At 35.3% G+C, this 12,773-nt stretch overlaps 2 protein-coding genes across 2 annotated transcripts in view; one reads left to right on the plus strand and one right to left on the minus strand.

The window, feature by feature from the left end:
* LOC111059311 (rootletin) overlaps positions 1-12,773 on the minus strand; it is a 119,215-nt gene that overhangs the window by 88,397 nt on the left and 18,045 nt on the right. The gene's annotated exons all lie outside the window — the stretch shown is intronic.
* LOC111063061 (isocitrate dehydrogenase [NAD] subunit gamma, mitochondrial-like) lies at positions 5,800-9,184 on the plus strand. The gene is made up of 3 exons (XM_022350747.2): positions 5,800-6,094; positions 7,344-7,521; positions 8,932-9,184. Exons 1-3 carry the CDS (start codon positions 5,903-5,905, stop codon positions 9,117-9,119), a joined length of 558 nt encoding a protein of 185 aa, XP_022206439.2. The 5' UTR covers positions 5,800-5,902; the 3' UTR covers positions 9,120-9,184.

The raw sequence follows: 12,773 nt of genomic DNA on the forward strand, positions 1-12,773 counted from the left end.
TCCGTGATAATCTTTCCATCCGATGAAAATTAATTTTTTACAATGAAAAATATTATAGATTATTCAGCATTATTTAGTTCATTTGATTATTTTTAATCACCTATTAAATTAGTTTTTTCGAATGTGAGAATATTGATACTGATTGGCACGCATAATAATACTGTAAAATCTGACAAAGAATTTATTGGAACGGGTCCACTTCGATACTCGTTCCGTTTCCGTTGTCGTTATTTTGTCCATTTGCACTGTCCGGTGACGTCACAGTCACGGTTACAGTTAGCATGGTTCATATACTTCTCAGTTAGCATGGTTCATGGTTCTTGGCATACTTCATATTATTCAAGATTGTGTTTTCAATATGCTACATAATATGATACATGAATTCAATATGCTACAGTGTATGTCTCATTGAGAGCACTGTTCTACGATATTTCAAGGTTATAATAATTGTTTCATTGTATTTGATAGCTACCCTTGGCTTACAAGTGTATTAATGTCGACCGAGACATTCAATTTTGACAGCTACCCTTGGCTTACAAGTGTTTTCATTGAAGGCCTATGTCGCCTATATTATTGTACTCAACATTGCTAATTATTTCATTGTATTTGATAGCTACCCTTGGCTTACAAGTGTATTAATGTCGACCGAGACATTCAATTTTGACAGCTACCCTTAGCTTACAAGTGTTTTCATTGAAGGCCTATGTCGCCTATATTAATGTACTCAACATTAATAATTATTTCATTGTATTTGACAGCTACCCTTGGCTTACAAGCGTTATCTTAAGGCCACCGACGCCTATTTCAATGTGTATGACATTGATTTTGGAATTTACTTATGTTAATGTCGACCAAGGCATTTTCATTTCTGAACTTACTTACTTGTGTTAATGTCGACCGAGACATTCAATTACTCTAAGGTTATTTGTACTAGTGTCAATCAAGACATTCAACTATTTCAATATATAGAGCATTATCTACATCTCATTGTCATTTGTTATTATTCTTTTTAAAATCATTAACATTGAATTTCTCAACATTAACTTTATTATTGTATCATTGAAAATTTTCTATTTTTAATTCAGGTGTCATTGACAGTACCTTATCAACTGTTGTCAGTCTTCAATGGTCATTAGTATCATTAATTTACATTCATTCAAATTTTGTAATTGTTTACTTTCTAACGGTTTTATTCCATATTGTAATAAAATTCATCTAAAGTTCTTTATTCGATTTAATTTCCATTAACTTGTTTTTGTATGTGGCCATCTGCCTATTATTTTATTAATATTAAATCTCAACTTGTTTACTCATTTTGTCTTTTATTGGCATACTCCCAGCACTTCAAGCTATCAGTTTTTTATGCACAGAATCTAGAGATTTATTTTGTAGGTATTAATAACAACTATCATTTACAGTCCACTGCCCTGACTTTGGATTCTGTCAAATACCATGAGTGCAAAACAAAATATTGAAACCAAAGACGTCAAATATGCATACCTCTTTAAGGTCTTTGATTGAAACTATAGTCTAGTCAAGGAAAGGTTATAGAGGGGAAAGTTGGGAAGACAATTTTTGACCCCACAGTTCTATTCTACCCTAGAGAGGTGAACGAATGAAAATTCCCCACCCCTACTCCCTGTTCTAAGGGGGTGGTGATGATTTAAAGGTACCATTTTTAATTCTCTACAAACGTACGATAATCATCAGTTTTTATGTTGCATTGTTGGAGAGTTATAAGCCCTGAAAGAGCAAAACATTGGACGAAAACCTGTTATTTTAACAATTAGGCCTACACACCTTCAAGAGAGAATATCTCGGTAACTGTTGGGAATATCACGAAATTCTACTGAACAAGAAGTGTAGAGAATTTATCAAGCTTTATTTTTAAATAGTCAGTTATGTCTGTTAAACGCATTGTTCTCAAGATATGAGCATGGAAACAAAACGCTGAAAAATGCAACTTATAAACCACCCTCATTCCCTTAGCACATGAGTTAGGAATGGGGACTTTTGATATGTTCTCCTCCTAACTAGTCTCAACAAAGCTGCAGAGTCAAAATTTTCTTCAAAACATTCCATCCAAATTCCGTTGTCAATTGGTATATTGTTGCAGAAATGGAGACTTCACACTCAACACTAAAGCTGCTGCAAAAGGTGTGGGGAAATACGTAAAAGTGTGAAATTATGCAACGAGTTGGAGAATATTCAATGCCACAGTTCTGTAAGCTCATAACCAACATGGATTTTTTTCATCGATTTTTGAATAGTTATAAGAGCAAAAATAGGAAAAAATTGAAGGCAAACGTGTTTTTTTCAAAAATGTCACACCTTCAAGAGCGGATATCTCGAAAACTAGAGGTGATATAAAAAAAAGTTGAATATTGTAGGAAATTATATAAGCTTTAATTTGTTATATGACAGTCAAGTCCTGAAGATACATAGTTTTTGAGTTTTATGCGAGAAACCAAGAAATGGTACCTTTAAACCACCCCCACCCCCTTAGCACAGTGGGTAGGGGTGGGGACATTTGATATGTTTTCCGCCTTACTACCATTAACAGAACTGTGGGGCAAAAAATTGTCTTCCCAACTTTTCCCTCTATACCCTTTTTACTTTCCTTGCCCCATTACCATAGGTGAGGAAAGTATTGCTTTCCGAAAAAAATTAACGTACCCCAATTTCTAAATTTCTATACGTTTCAAGGGCCCCTGAATCCAAAAAAGTGGTTTTTGGGTATTGGCATGTGTGTGTGTGTGTGTGTGTGTGTGTGTGTGTGTGTGTGTGTGTGTGTGTGTGTGTGTGTGTGTGTGTGTGTATGAGTGTATGTGCGTCTGTGTACACGATATCTCATCTCCCAATTAACGTAATGACTTGAATTTGGAACTTAAGGTCCTTACACTATAACTATCCGACACGAACAATTTCGATCAAATGCAATTCAAGATGGCGGCTAAAGTGGCGAAAAAGTTGTCAAAAACAGGGTTTTTCGCGATTTTCTCGAAAACGGCTCCAACGATATTGATCAAATTTATACGTAGAATAGTCATTGATAAGTTCTATCAACTGCCACAAGTCCCATATCTGTAAAAATTTCAGGAGCTCCGCCCCATCAATGCAAAGTGTGATTTTAGATTGCCAATTATCAGGCTTCAGATACAATTTAAACATAAAATTTCAAGTGGATAAGATTTAGCATAAAAATCTCTACAACTAAAAATGTTCAGTGACATTTTCACCTAAAATTGAAAATAAGCTCGAAATTCGAGAAAATGTGTTTATTCAATAATGCAAACTGTTGGCAACTGTTGATTTTATTAAATCATTCACTATGAAGAGATAGCAGACTTCGTGTGTCTCCAGCGTTATTGTCCTGTCACCAGCTGGCAGATCTTTGAATAGTAGACTTGAGATGCGCGGGAACACTTGCGTCAGGTGATTAATTTTCAAAACGGCAAGGAAAGTTGTGTGAGTGCGCCACACCAGATTTTTTGAGCATTTTTATTGCCTGGACTAAATTAATAATAGAAATACAGAAATAAATTGGCTTCTCCAGACATCTGCGTAATCACTTGTCAGCTGATTGATTATGAATAATTATATTATTCTACTCCTATTTTCAGAGCTGATGATAGTCTAATAGTGATATCGGAGTATGGAGAATTTCATTTCCCTTTCATATTATTCTTAAAATGCAAAATTTCAAAAAACCTTGTGTATACATCGACGCGCAGTTGAAAAAGGAATATTTCTGCCGAATCTCATAGAATTCTATCAATGCGTTTGGCTGTAATTACGTTATATACAGACAGACAAAAAAAAATCCGAGTTAAAACATAGCCCTCACTACGTTCGGTCAATTATTTCTAACAAGAATGAACAGTTAATATTACATCGAATAGACCGGTATCAGCTATCATCTTCTAAAGAAGGCAGTGACAAGACAGAGAATCGACAACGCTGTTCTTTTCACTGTCACTATAACGTGGACTTAACAACAACTATAAACGGTGATAAATTATACACTATTTTGCACGTTAATAATTCATATACAATACTGACAATATGATTGTGTTTCAACTGGTTCAAATTACTACGTATATTCTGTTTTCATCATTACTGAGAAATATTTTAAATATTGACTACTCCTTGATAAATGGAAAATGGAGAGATATAAAGTTTTATGAATTTCTTCTTTTTTAATATCGCCCAATACAACCAATCGTTTTTTAATTGTAGATGAAATAAGGTCCAATATATTTGAGGAATATTTTTTGATTGGTGCATGGTCAGTATTTGCTATTATCATTTCTAATTAGAATATGCGCTTCTGAAATTCAATGTAGGTAGTCTTGTTATTGTTCTCAGATATGATGAATAAAAAAATAAATAATTACAGAACATTACGAACAAGCAATACGGTATATTTAGTTTTAAGTTTTTACTTGCTCATCCTAATTTTGAACATAAAGCCCTAATAAAATGTGCCACAATTTGTTGCGAAACTAATTTGTGATAAAGAATACAACGGTTTATGATTATGAAACCTTGGCAATGTGAGCGCAATGGTTTTCTGTTTTCATGAGCTCAGTCGATAAACGTGAGCTGGGAACGCCACTGGGCTGGATAACAACAGACACCCTGCTGACTGTTAACTTGTGTGTAGTGCGAAAGATAACATTATTGCGCTCGAATAATAACGATTCTGCCTATTATAACAAGTTTCGTGGTAACTAACAGCTGTTCTCTGCTCTTCTCTGCTCTAACTGTACATTTAATTTACTCACTCACTGCAATGCACCACTGTTCAGGATATAAGCAGACTGTTGGATTGATACCGGCAGTAGAACGTGTTACTTAAAAAACAAATCCTTTTTGGATCCTTCATTGAAAACATGGACAGGATTCTTGAAGTCAGAATTTAAATACGTTATTTTTCATTAGAGTAAAAAATTCCCACCAGAAAAAAATTGACTGGTCTCGAACCAAGCAACTTTTGATTCAATAGCTGCACGTTCTACCAATTATATGCTACGGAGTCATTTGAAGAAATCTTTGTTTGATTGGGCTTTTATTGTTGCGTAAAATTTCAATCACAAATAATATTATTGGATAAATTTGTTTTGATTATCAAATAAGAATTAATAATTGATTGATAGCAATAATAATAATCATCCTGTAAACATCCTCGGTAAATTCATAATCTTTATGTAAACTTGCAAGTTCATTAGTTCATTAGTGAAAATGCTCTAATCGTGTATTTCCTATCCCATTCATATATAAGCCAATTTCTTCACTTAAAATATTGTTTAGTGAGGTCCACGTTATAATGGCAGTGGACTATTTGATTAACATAGATGTTGCTATCCTTATCTATCACTCGACAAAGCAGATAGCGCTATCCTTCTCTACCTCCGCAAAGTTGCCAGATCGTTTTTACAATGAAGGAATTCAATGAATTAACAGGTTATTTAATCTCAATTATGGAAATTTATTATTCATTCACTGAAAAATATGATTTCTTGACGTATAAAATATAATTTATTATTTTAAATAAGAATAAACAGTCAATATGACATCATAATTCTGGTATCAGGTTTATATGAAATGAAAAATTTAGCGTGTTCGGAATTTATTTCCCAAATTGCCCTTTTTAAGCACAAAGGAGGACCCATGGTCCCCCTCTCCAACTGAACATACACCTATGTTCTCCTGTAAACCAATTAAATTACATAATTTAAACTTACTTTGATGCAATACAGTATGCCTATTCTTGTTGAAGTCATTACATGTGTTGAGCACACAACTTGCGTAGTCACTGAATAATTATGATGTTTAATGTTTGATTCAGATGTTTCCAAGTAGTCTGCTATTTGATGGCAAATGATCAAATTTGATAGATATGACGAATTATTTGAAATATCTTGCACATTTGTCGAAAAGGAATCTCTTACAAAATCTTGAAAGACCGAATTTTTTGCTTTCATCAACACTTGGAACATTTCCTGTTCCTAAAGAAGTTATATACAATCCCTATTTCAGAAACACTGTTGCAGGATCGGAACCAAGATCCAAGTATGGAGGAAAATATTTTGTAAGTACTCCTACATTATTTTCCCAAACTACATTATTCAGATTATTAAATTTTATTTTAATGGGGATGAATTTTATCAACCTTGTAGAGTTTGAACTTATCTTTATAAGATAGTTTATGATAGGCCTACTTTCATAGTTATTGTTGGTATACCCTAGTTGTCTACATTAATTTACCGTAGTTCAGTAAATTATCATGAAATTATTTGAGAAATTAGTCGATATAAGCGACTCAAAATTTCCATTCAATGTACCCTACTAGAATATACGTCTGATTTCAATGTTGAGTTACACATTTTATTTGATTTAATATAAACATGGAATGAAAATACAGAAACCTAGTAAGTGTGCAAATCCTGTGTGCAACCTCCTTCCATGCAAGTACTATGTAAATGTGCGAATTAGAGAGTATTTATGTATGAGTGTGGTATTGGATTGGCAACACATTAATATAGGGGGAAATGATCGATTTATGAATGTTTTGTAAAAGTACATTGGTGTTTCAAAATTTTAAAATTTTACTCGTCTCAAGAAAGCAATCAATGACGGAATGGATTGAGCTATAGCTTGTGTAAAATAAGTTGAGACTTGACCCTCCATCCGTAGAAATTACAGGGTTGCCAATTCGTGTAAAATTGCAACTTTGTCAAATTTCCAATTCAACATCAGAATTTTATGTAGAATATCATCCGCGATATCCTAGTAATGCTAGAAAAGATCCAGGATTGAAGGATTAAAAGAAAATTTAACTTTTATGATAAAATTGGAAACATCGCGAAAATTTGTTTTCCAATTTCCAATTCAACATCAGAATTGGATGTAGCAACCCTGTAATTTCTACGGATGGACGAGGGCCAAGTCTCAACTTATTTTACACAAACTATAAAGTCAATCTGGACAAATGAAGCTTAATAAAAAAGACCTGGGAAAGAGATTGAGCTGGTGGAAAAGAAAAGTAGGAATACCTGATTGAAGTGTTATCTGTTAATGAGAAAATTTGATAGTGGTATTGAAAATATTTAGAAAGGTGTGTATGTTATGCAATTGAAGTCTTCGTATTTGAGAATTGAAAGTGTGATAAAAAATACATAATGAAACTTATTGTGCAGCAATCAAACACATCATACTTCATGAAAGTAGAAATTGGCAAGAAATGAAACTCTGGCAACAGTTGAAAAAGTCAAAGGCTATAGATTCAGGAGGACTAGAATAAGATATGCGTGACAGTAATGGTAAGATTGATTTCACAGGTAACTCTGGTTCCTGGAGCAGGAATTGGTAGAGAATTAGCAGATGCCCTATCATCATTGTTCTACTCCGCAAATATTCCAATTCAGTTTGACAGAATTGAGATCTCTGCCAAATCTGATGAGGAAGATTACAAGCAAATGCTCAGATCTATTCGACATTGTGGAGCTGCTATTAAAGGTGATGGATGAATGGGTCACATATAATCATAGTTGAAATAATATGTTCTGTAGCATTTGCTGAATATCATGGAGTAGTATATTGGATAATTTATTGAACTCTATATTGAATACGTAATTTGCAATACCATAACAACAACGATGAGCTGTAAAAGCTCATTGAGCGACTTTTACAACTTTTCGTATATTTTTCCATTCCGGCGCAAAGTGCATGAAAGTGCGTGAAGTGTCATCGTAGATGACAATTCACATTGGAGGTGACCTTAAACGACTTACTTACTCACTGCCATGGCCATACATATCAAAGTAGATATTTAGCCGCACCAACAAAGCCCCTCCATCTCTCTCGATTATCCGCGTCCTCCTCGGTTGATCCAATTCTCTCCTTATCGGCCTTCACTTGACCCCACCATTTCCGTCGTGGTCTTCCTCTCGGTCTTCTGGATTTCTTTTCAACACTTGATTGAGATTGCTGAACTCTTTCCTTCTCAAAACATGCGCAGCCCATCTGATCCTTCTACACTCTTGAACTCGCATACTACATCTGGCTCCCTATAAAGGTCTCGAAGTTCTCTGTTGTGTCTCTTCCTTCACTCTCCTCCATCATTCATAGGTCCATAGATTTTTCTTAGGACCTTGTTCTTAAATACAATCAACTTCCCTTCCTCCCTTCCATCCAACTTCCATGTCTCAGCACCGTAGAGCAATATTGGACCTTGAACGAGCACCATAAAAATATATGAAAGTGACCAAAACTCCCTTATTTTTTGGGTATTTTTGGAAATCTGACTCAAGCATGTAGTATTTGAAGGTGTTGGATGTAAATCCGAAATAATCTTTCTATATTTATTAATTAAAAAGTTAGAACTTGAGAGAAAAAGAGATGAGTTTCGAAATACGAAACCGCAACAATAACACTTATTTTGCGGCACACTATGATTTGGCGCAATGAAGTAGAAATGTTTAGACAGTTAAAATTTCTACAAGTTCCCGTAATTTCAATCTCAACTCATGTTGCTGCGTAGCAGCTGAAGAAACACTTTCTTCGGCTACACTAATAAAAAAATAATTAATAAGGTATCCAATAATTTTGATTGGATTAAACATGAGCGAGCTCTTTCTACTGGTAGAGCATTAGAGATGATGTATAAAGGCGTTTAATATAGGGTATGCCGTATGGCGCATCTCTTCAATCAACGCTTGCTTTCATGAATCTGTAGATCTATAAAAAAATGCTAGATGTTGGGCTTAACTACTATGATTAAGATGCGCTTTCTTAGAATGACTCCCGCAATAATGCTATGTGAATTTGTATGTATCTTTAAGTAATTGGAAGACGATGTAAGAATCTATGACATAGCATTCTGTAATCTAAAAAAATTAACCTTAATATTGTTTATTCTGATGACAGGTTACATAGAGCCACAAGTGAAAGATGATAATGAGCCTTCGACATCTCACATTCGAAGTAGAAATCTAAGGTTGAGATCGACATTGGATTTGTATGTTGAAGTGATGCATTTCAAGTCTCATCCAGCGCTCAGTCATCTGGTAAAATACAATTTATTAAATTTTAATGAAGGTGGAGACTCCAGATAGAATCAGATATCGGTATTTATATGCTATTGATTTGGAAAATATGATTTATACTAGCCGTCAGGCTCGTTTCGCTCGCCATATCCGTCTAGCCAGGGGGCTCCGCCCCCTGAACCCCCGACTGGATCGTCCGAAAATGAGATCAGCGGGCTCGCTTCGCTCGCCTGCATGTAGACGTCAGCGGAACCTCTGTACCGAATTCTGGACCCCTGACTGGATTGTCCAAAAATGAGATCAGCGGGCTCGCTTCGCTCGCCTGCATGTAGACCTCAGCGGAACCTCTGTACCGAATTTGAATGTATTATGTCAATTTGATCTCGAAAAACACCTGTTACTATATCGGCGTATCTTTGGCGAACAAAATTCTTCCACCTCAGCTAAACCTGTGTACTGAATTTTTTTAATATATTTCCATTGAAGAAGGTGAGGCTGAGAAAAAGGTGAAAAGCTGAGAAAATGCTAATTTTGGGCGTATCTTTGGCGTTATTTCAAATTCCTTCTAACACAACATTATTACACCCCAGCTGAGCTTCTGTAGTAAATTTGAACATTTTCTGTTCATTTGTTCTCGATAAAGCTGAGAAAGCGCAAAAAAACGCTGGAGAAACGCATATTTTGGGCGTATCTTTGGCGTTATTTCAAGTTCCTTCTAACACAACATTATTTCACCTCAGCTGAGCTCCTGTAGTAAATTTGAACATTTTCTGTTTATTTGTTCTCGATAAAGCTGAGAAAACGCTAGAAAACGCAGATTTTGGGCGTATCTTTGGAAATTTTTCCAAATCCGTTCTTATTGCGCCTCTAAAGGGCCAACTGAACACACCTGCCGATCCAGTCGGGGGTCCAAACTAAACGTCCGGCTAAACGGATATGGCGAGCGAAGCGAGCCTGACGGCTAGTAATATAATATTCACAGGAATAGCTCTGATTGAAGTAGCAGTACCCAATCAATTCTTCCGCGATAAATCAAGACCTCCTAAATAGGTATTCAGGAGGTACTGGATAAATTGGTATTTAGGAGGTCCTGGATAAATGCATTTCAATCAAGGAGGATCGTTGATTTCAATCTTCAACTTGGTGCCAACCTAACAAAGTCAACTCAACTTAATGCCAACCTGACAAATTTTTAATTTAGTTACCAGAACAACTGTTTCGAAGAGGTACTCTCTCTAGATTATAGTTCTATATTAACATATGGTAATTATAATTATAATTTTAAGATATTGGAATAAGAAGAATATACATGCTAAAAGACGAACTTTAAACCCTTAAAAACCATCCTTAGAGTTAAAATATCGCCAAAAGATTTCATAGTGCGCCTCTAAAGGGCCAACTGAACATACCTACCAAATTTGAACGTTTTTGGACCGGTAGATTTTTAGTTCTGCGAGTGAGTGAGTAAGTCAGTCAGTCAGTCAGTGAGTGAGTGCCATTTCGTGCTATATAATATATATATAGATATAGATTAGGCTGTATCCCATGAAACTGTAAAAGAGCTCTGCACTCCACCAGAGCTCTTTTGATTAGCAGACTACTCGATAAACAGAAAAAGTTAATTAATGAGAAAGAGTACTTTCCAGCAAATTCATTTTTTCCATACGGTGAAAAATGTTTGAGAATTGATAGAACCAAACACATGAAATATTAGAAACTGTGGAGTCAGATTCTTTGATGAGGAACCAATAAACTAATACATGACAAAAAATATTTAGAGAGAAAAATGGCGTGTTTCACCTCAGCTGAACTCCTGTAGTAAATTTGAACATTTTCTGTTCATTTGTTCTCGATAAAGCTGAGAAAGCGCAAAAAAACGCTGGAGAAACGCATATTTTGGGCGTATCTTTGGCGTTATTTCAAGTTCCTTCTAACACAACATTATTTCACCTCAGCTGAGCTCCTGTAGTAAATTTGAACATTTTCTGTTCATTTGTTCTCGATAAAGCTGAGAAAACGCTAGAAAACGCAGATTTTGGGCGTATCTTTGGCGTTATTTCAAATTCCTTCTAACACAACATTATTTCACCTCAGCTGAGCTCCTGTAGTAAATTTGAACATTTTCTGTTCATTTGTTCTCGATAAAGCTGAGAAAACGCTAGAAAACGCAGATTTTGGGCGTATCTTTGGCGTTATTTCAAATTCCTTCTAACACAACATTATTTCACCTCAGCTGAACTCCTGTAGTAAATTTGAACATTTTCTGTTTATTTGTTCTCGATAAAGCTGAGAAAGCGCAAAAAAACGCTGGAAAAACGCTAATTTTGGGCGTTATTTCAAATTCCTTCTAGCACAACATTATTACACCCCAGCTGAGCTTCTGTAGTAAATTTGAACATTTTCTGTTTATTTGTTCTCGATAAAGCTGAGAAAACGCTAGAAAACGCAGATTTTGGGCGTATCTTTGGCGTTATTTCAAGTTCCTTCTAACACAACATTATTTCACCTCAGCTGAACTCCTGTAGTAAATTTGAACATTTTCTGTTCATTTGTTCTCGATAAAGCTGAGAAAACGCTAGAAAACGCAGATTTTGGGCGTATCTTTGGCGTTATTTCAAGTTCCTTCTAACACAACATTATTTCACCTCAGCTGAGCTCCTGTAGTAAATTTGAACATTTTCTGTTTATTTGTTCTCGATAAAGCTGAGAAAACGCTAGAAAACGCAGATTTTGGGCGTATCTTTGGCGTTATTTCAAGTTCCTTCTAACACAACATTATTTCACCTCAGCTGAGCTCCTGTAGTAAATTTGAACATTTTCTGTTCATTTGTTCTCGATAAAGCTGAGAAAACGCTAGAAAACGCAGATTTTGGGCGTATCTTTGGCGTTATTTCAAATTCCTTCTAACACAACATTATTACACCCCAGCTGAGCTTCTGTAGTAAATTTGAACATTTTCTGTTTATTTGTTCTCGATAAAGCTGAGAAAGCGCAAAAAAACGCTGGAAAAACGCAGATTTTGGGCGTATCTTTGGCGTTATTTCAAATTCCTTCTAACACAACATTATTTCACCTCAGCTGAACTCCTGTAGTAAATTTGAACATTTTCTGTTCATTTGTTCTCGATAAAGCTGAGAAAGCGCAAAAAAACGCTGGAGAAACGCATATTTTGGGCGTATCTTTGGCGTTATTTCAAATTCCTTCTAACACAACATTATTTCACCTCAGCTGAACTCCTGTAGTAAATTTGAACATTTTCTGTTTATTTGTTCTCGATAAAGCTGAGAAAGCGCAAAAAAACGCTGGAAAAACGCAAATTTTGGGCGTATCTTTGGCGTTATTTCAAATTCCTTCTAACACAACATTATTACACCCCAGCTGAGCTTCTGTAGTAAATTTGAACATTTTCTGTTCATTTGTTCTCGATAAAGCTGAGAAAGCGCAAAAAAACGCTGGAAAAACGCAGATTTTGGGCGTATCTTTGGCGTTATTTCAAATTCCTTCTAACACAACATTATTACACCCCAGCTGAGCTTCTGTAGTAAATTTGAACATTTTCTGTTCATTTGTTCTCGATAAAGCTGAGAAAACGCTAGAAAACGCAGATTTTGGGCGTATCTTTGGCGTTATTTCAAATTCCTTCTAACACAACATTATTTCACCTCAGCTGAGCTCCTGTAGTAAATTTGAACATTTTCTGTTCATTTGTTCTCGATAAAGCTG

The sequence above is a fragment of the Nilaparvata lugens genome, chromosome 1, assembly GCF_014356525.2.
Source record: "Nilaparvata lugens isolate BPH chromosome 1, ASM1435652v1, whole genome shotgun sequence".
In the NCBI taxonomy this organism is placed as follows: domain Eukaryota; kingdom Metazoa; phylum Arthropoda; class Insecta; order Hemiptera; family Delphacidae; genus Nilaparvata; species Nilaparvata lugens.

What these genes read in the sequence shown, in the direction of transcription:
- LOC111063061 (XM_022350747.2), top strand. Translation starts at nt 5,903, where the DNA reads ATGACGAATTATTTGAAATATCTTGCACATTTGTCGAAAAGGAATCTC. An exon ending in AGTATGGAGGAAAATATTTT is followed by an intron (nt 6,095 to 7,343) that starts GTAAGTACTCCT and finishes TTGATTTCACAG; the next exon opens with GTAACTCTGGTTCCTGGAGC. An exon ending in TTGTGGAGCTGCTATTAAAG is followed by an intron (nt 7,522 to 8,931) that starts GTGATGGATGAA and finishes TTCTGATGACAG; the next exon opens with GTTACATAGAGCCACAAGTG.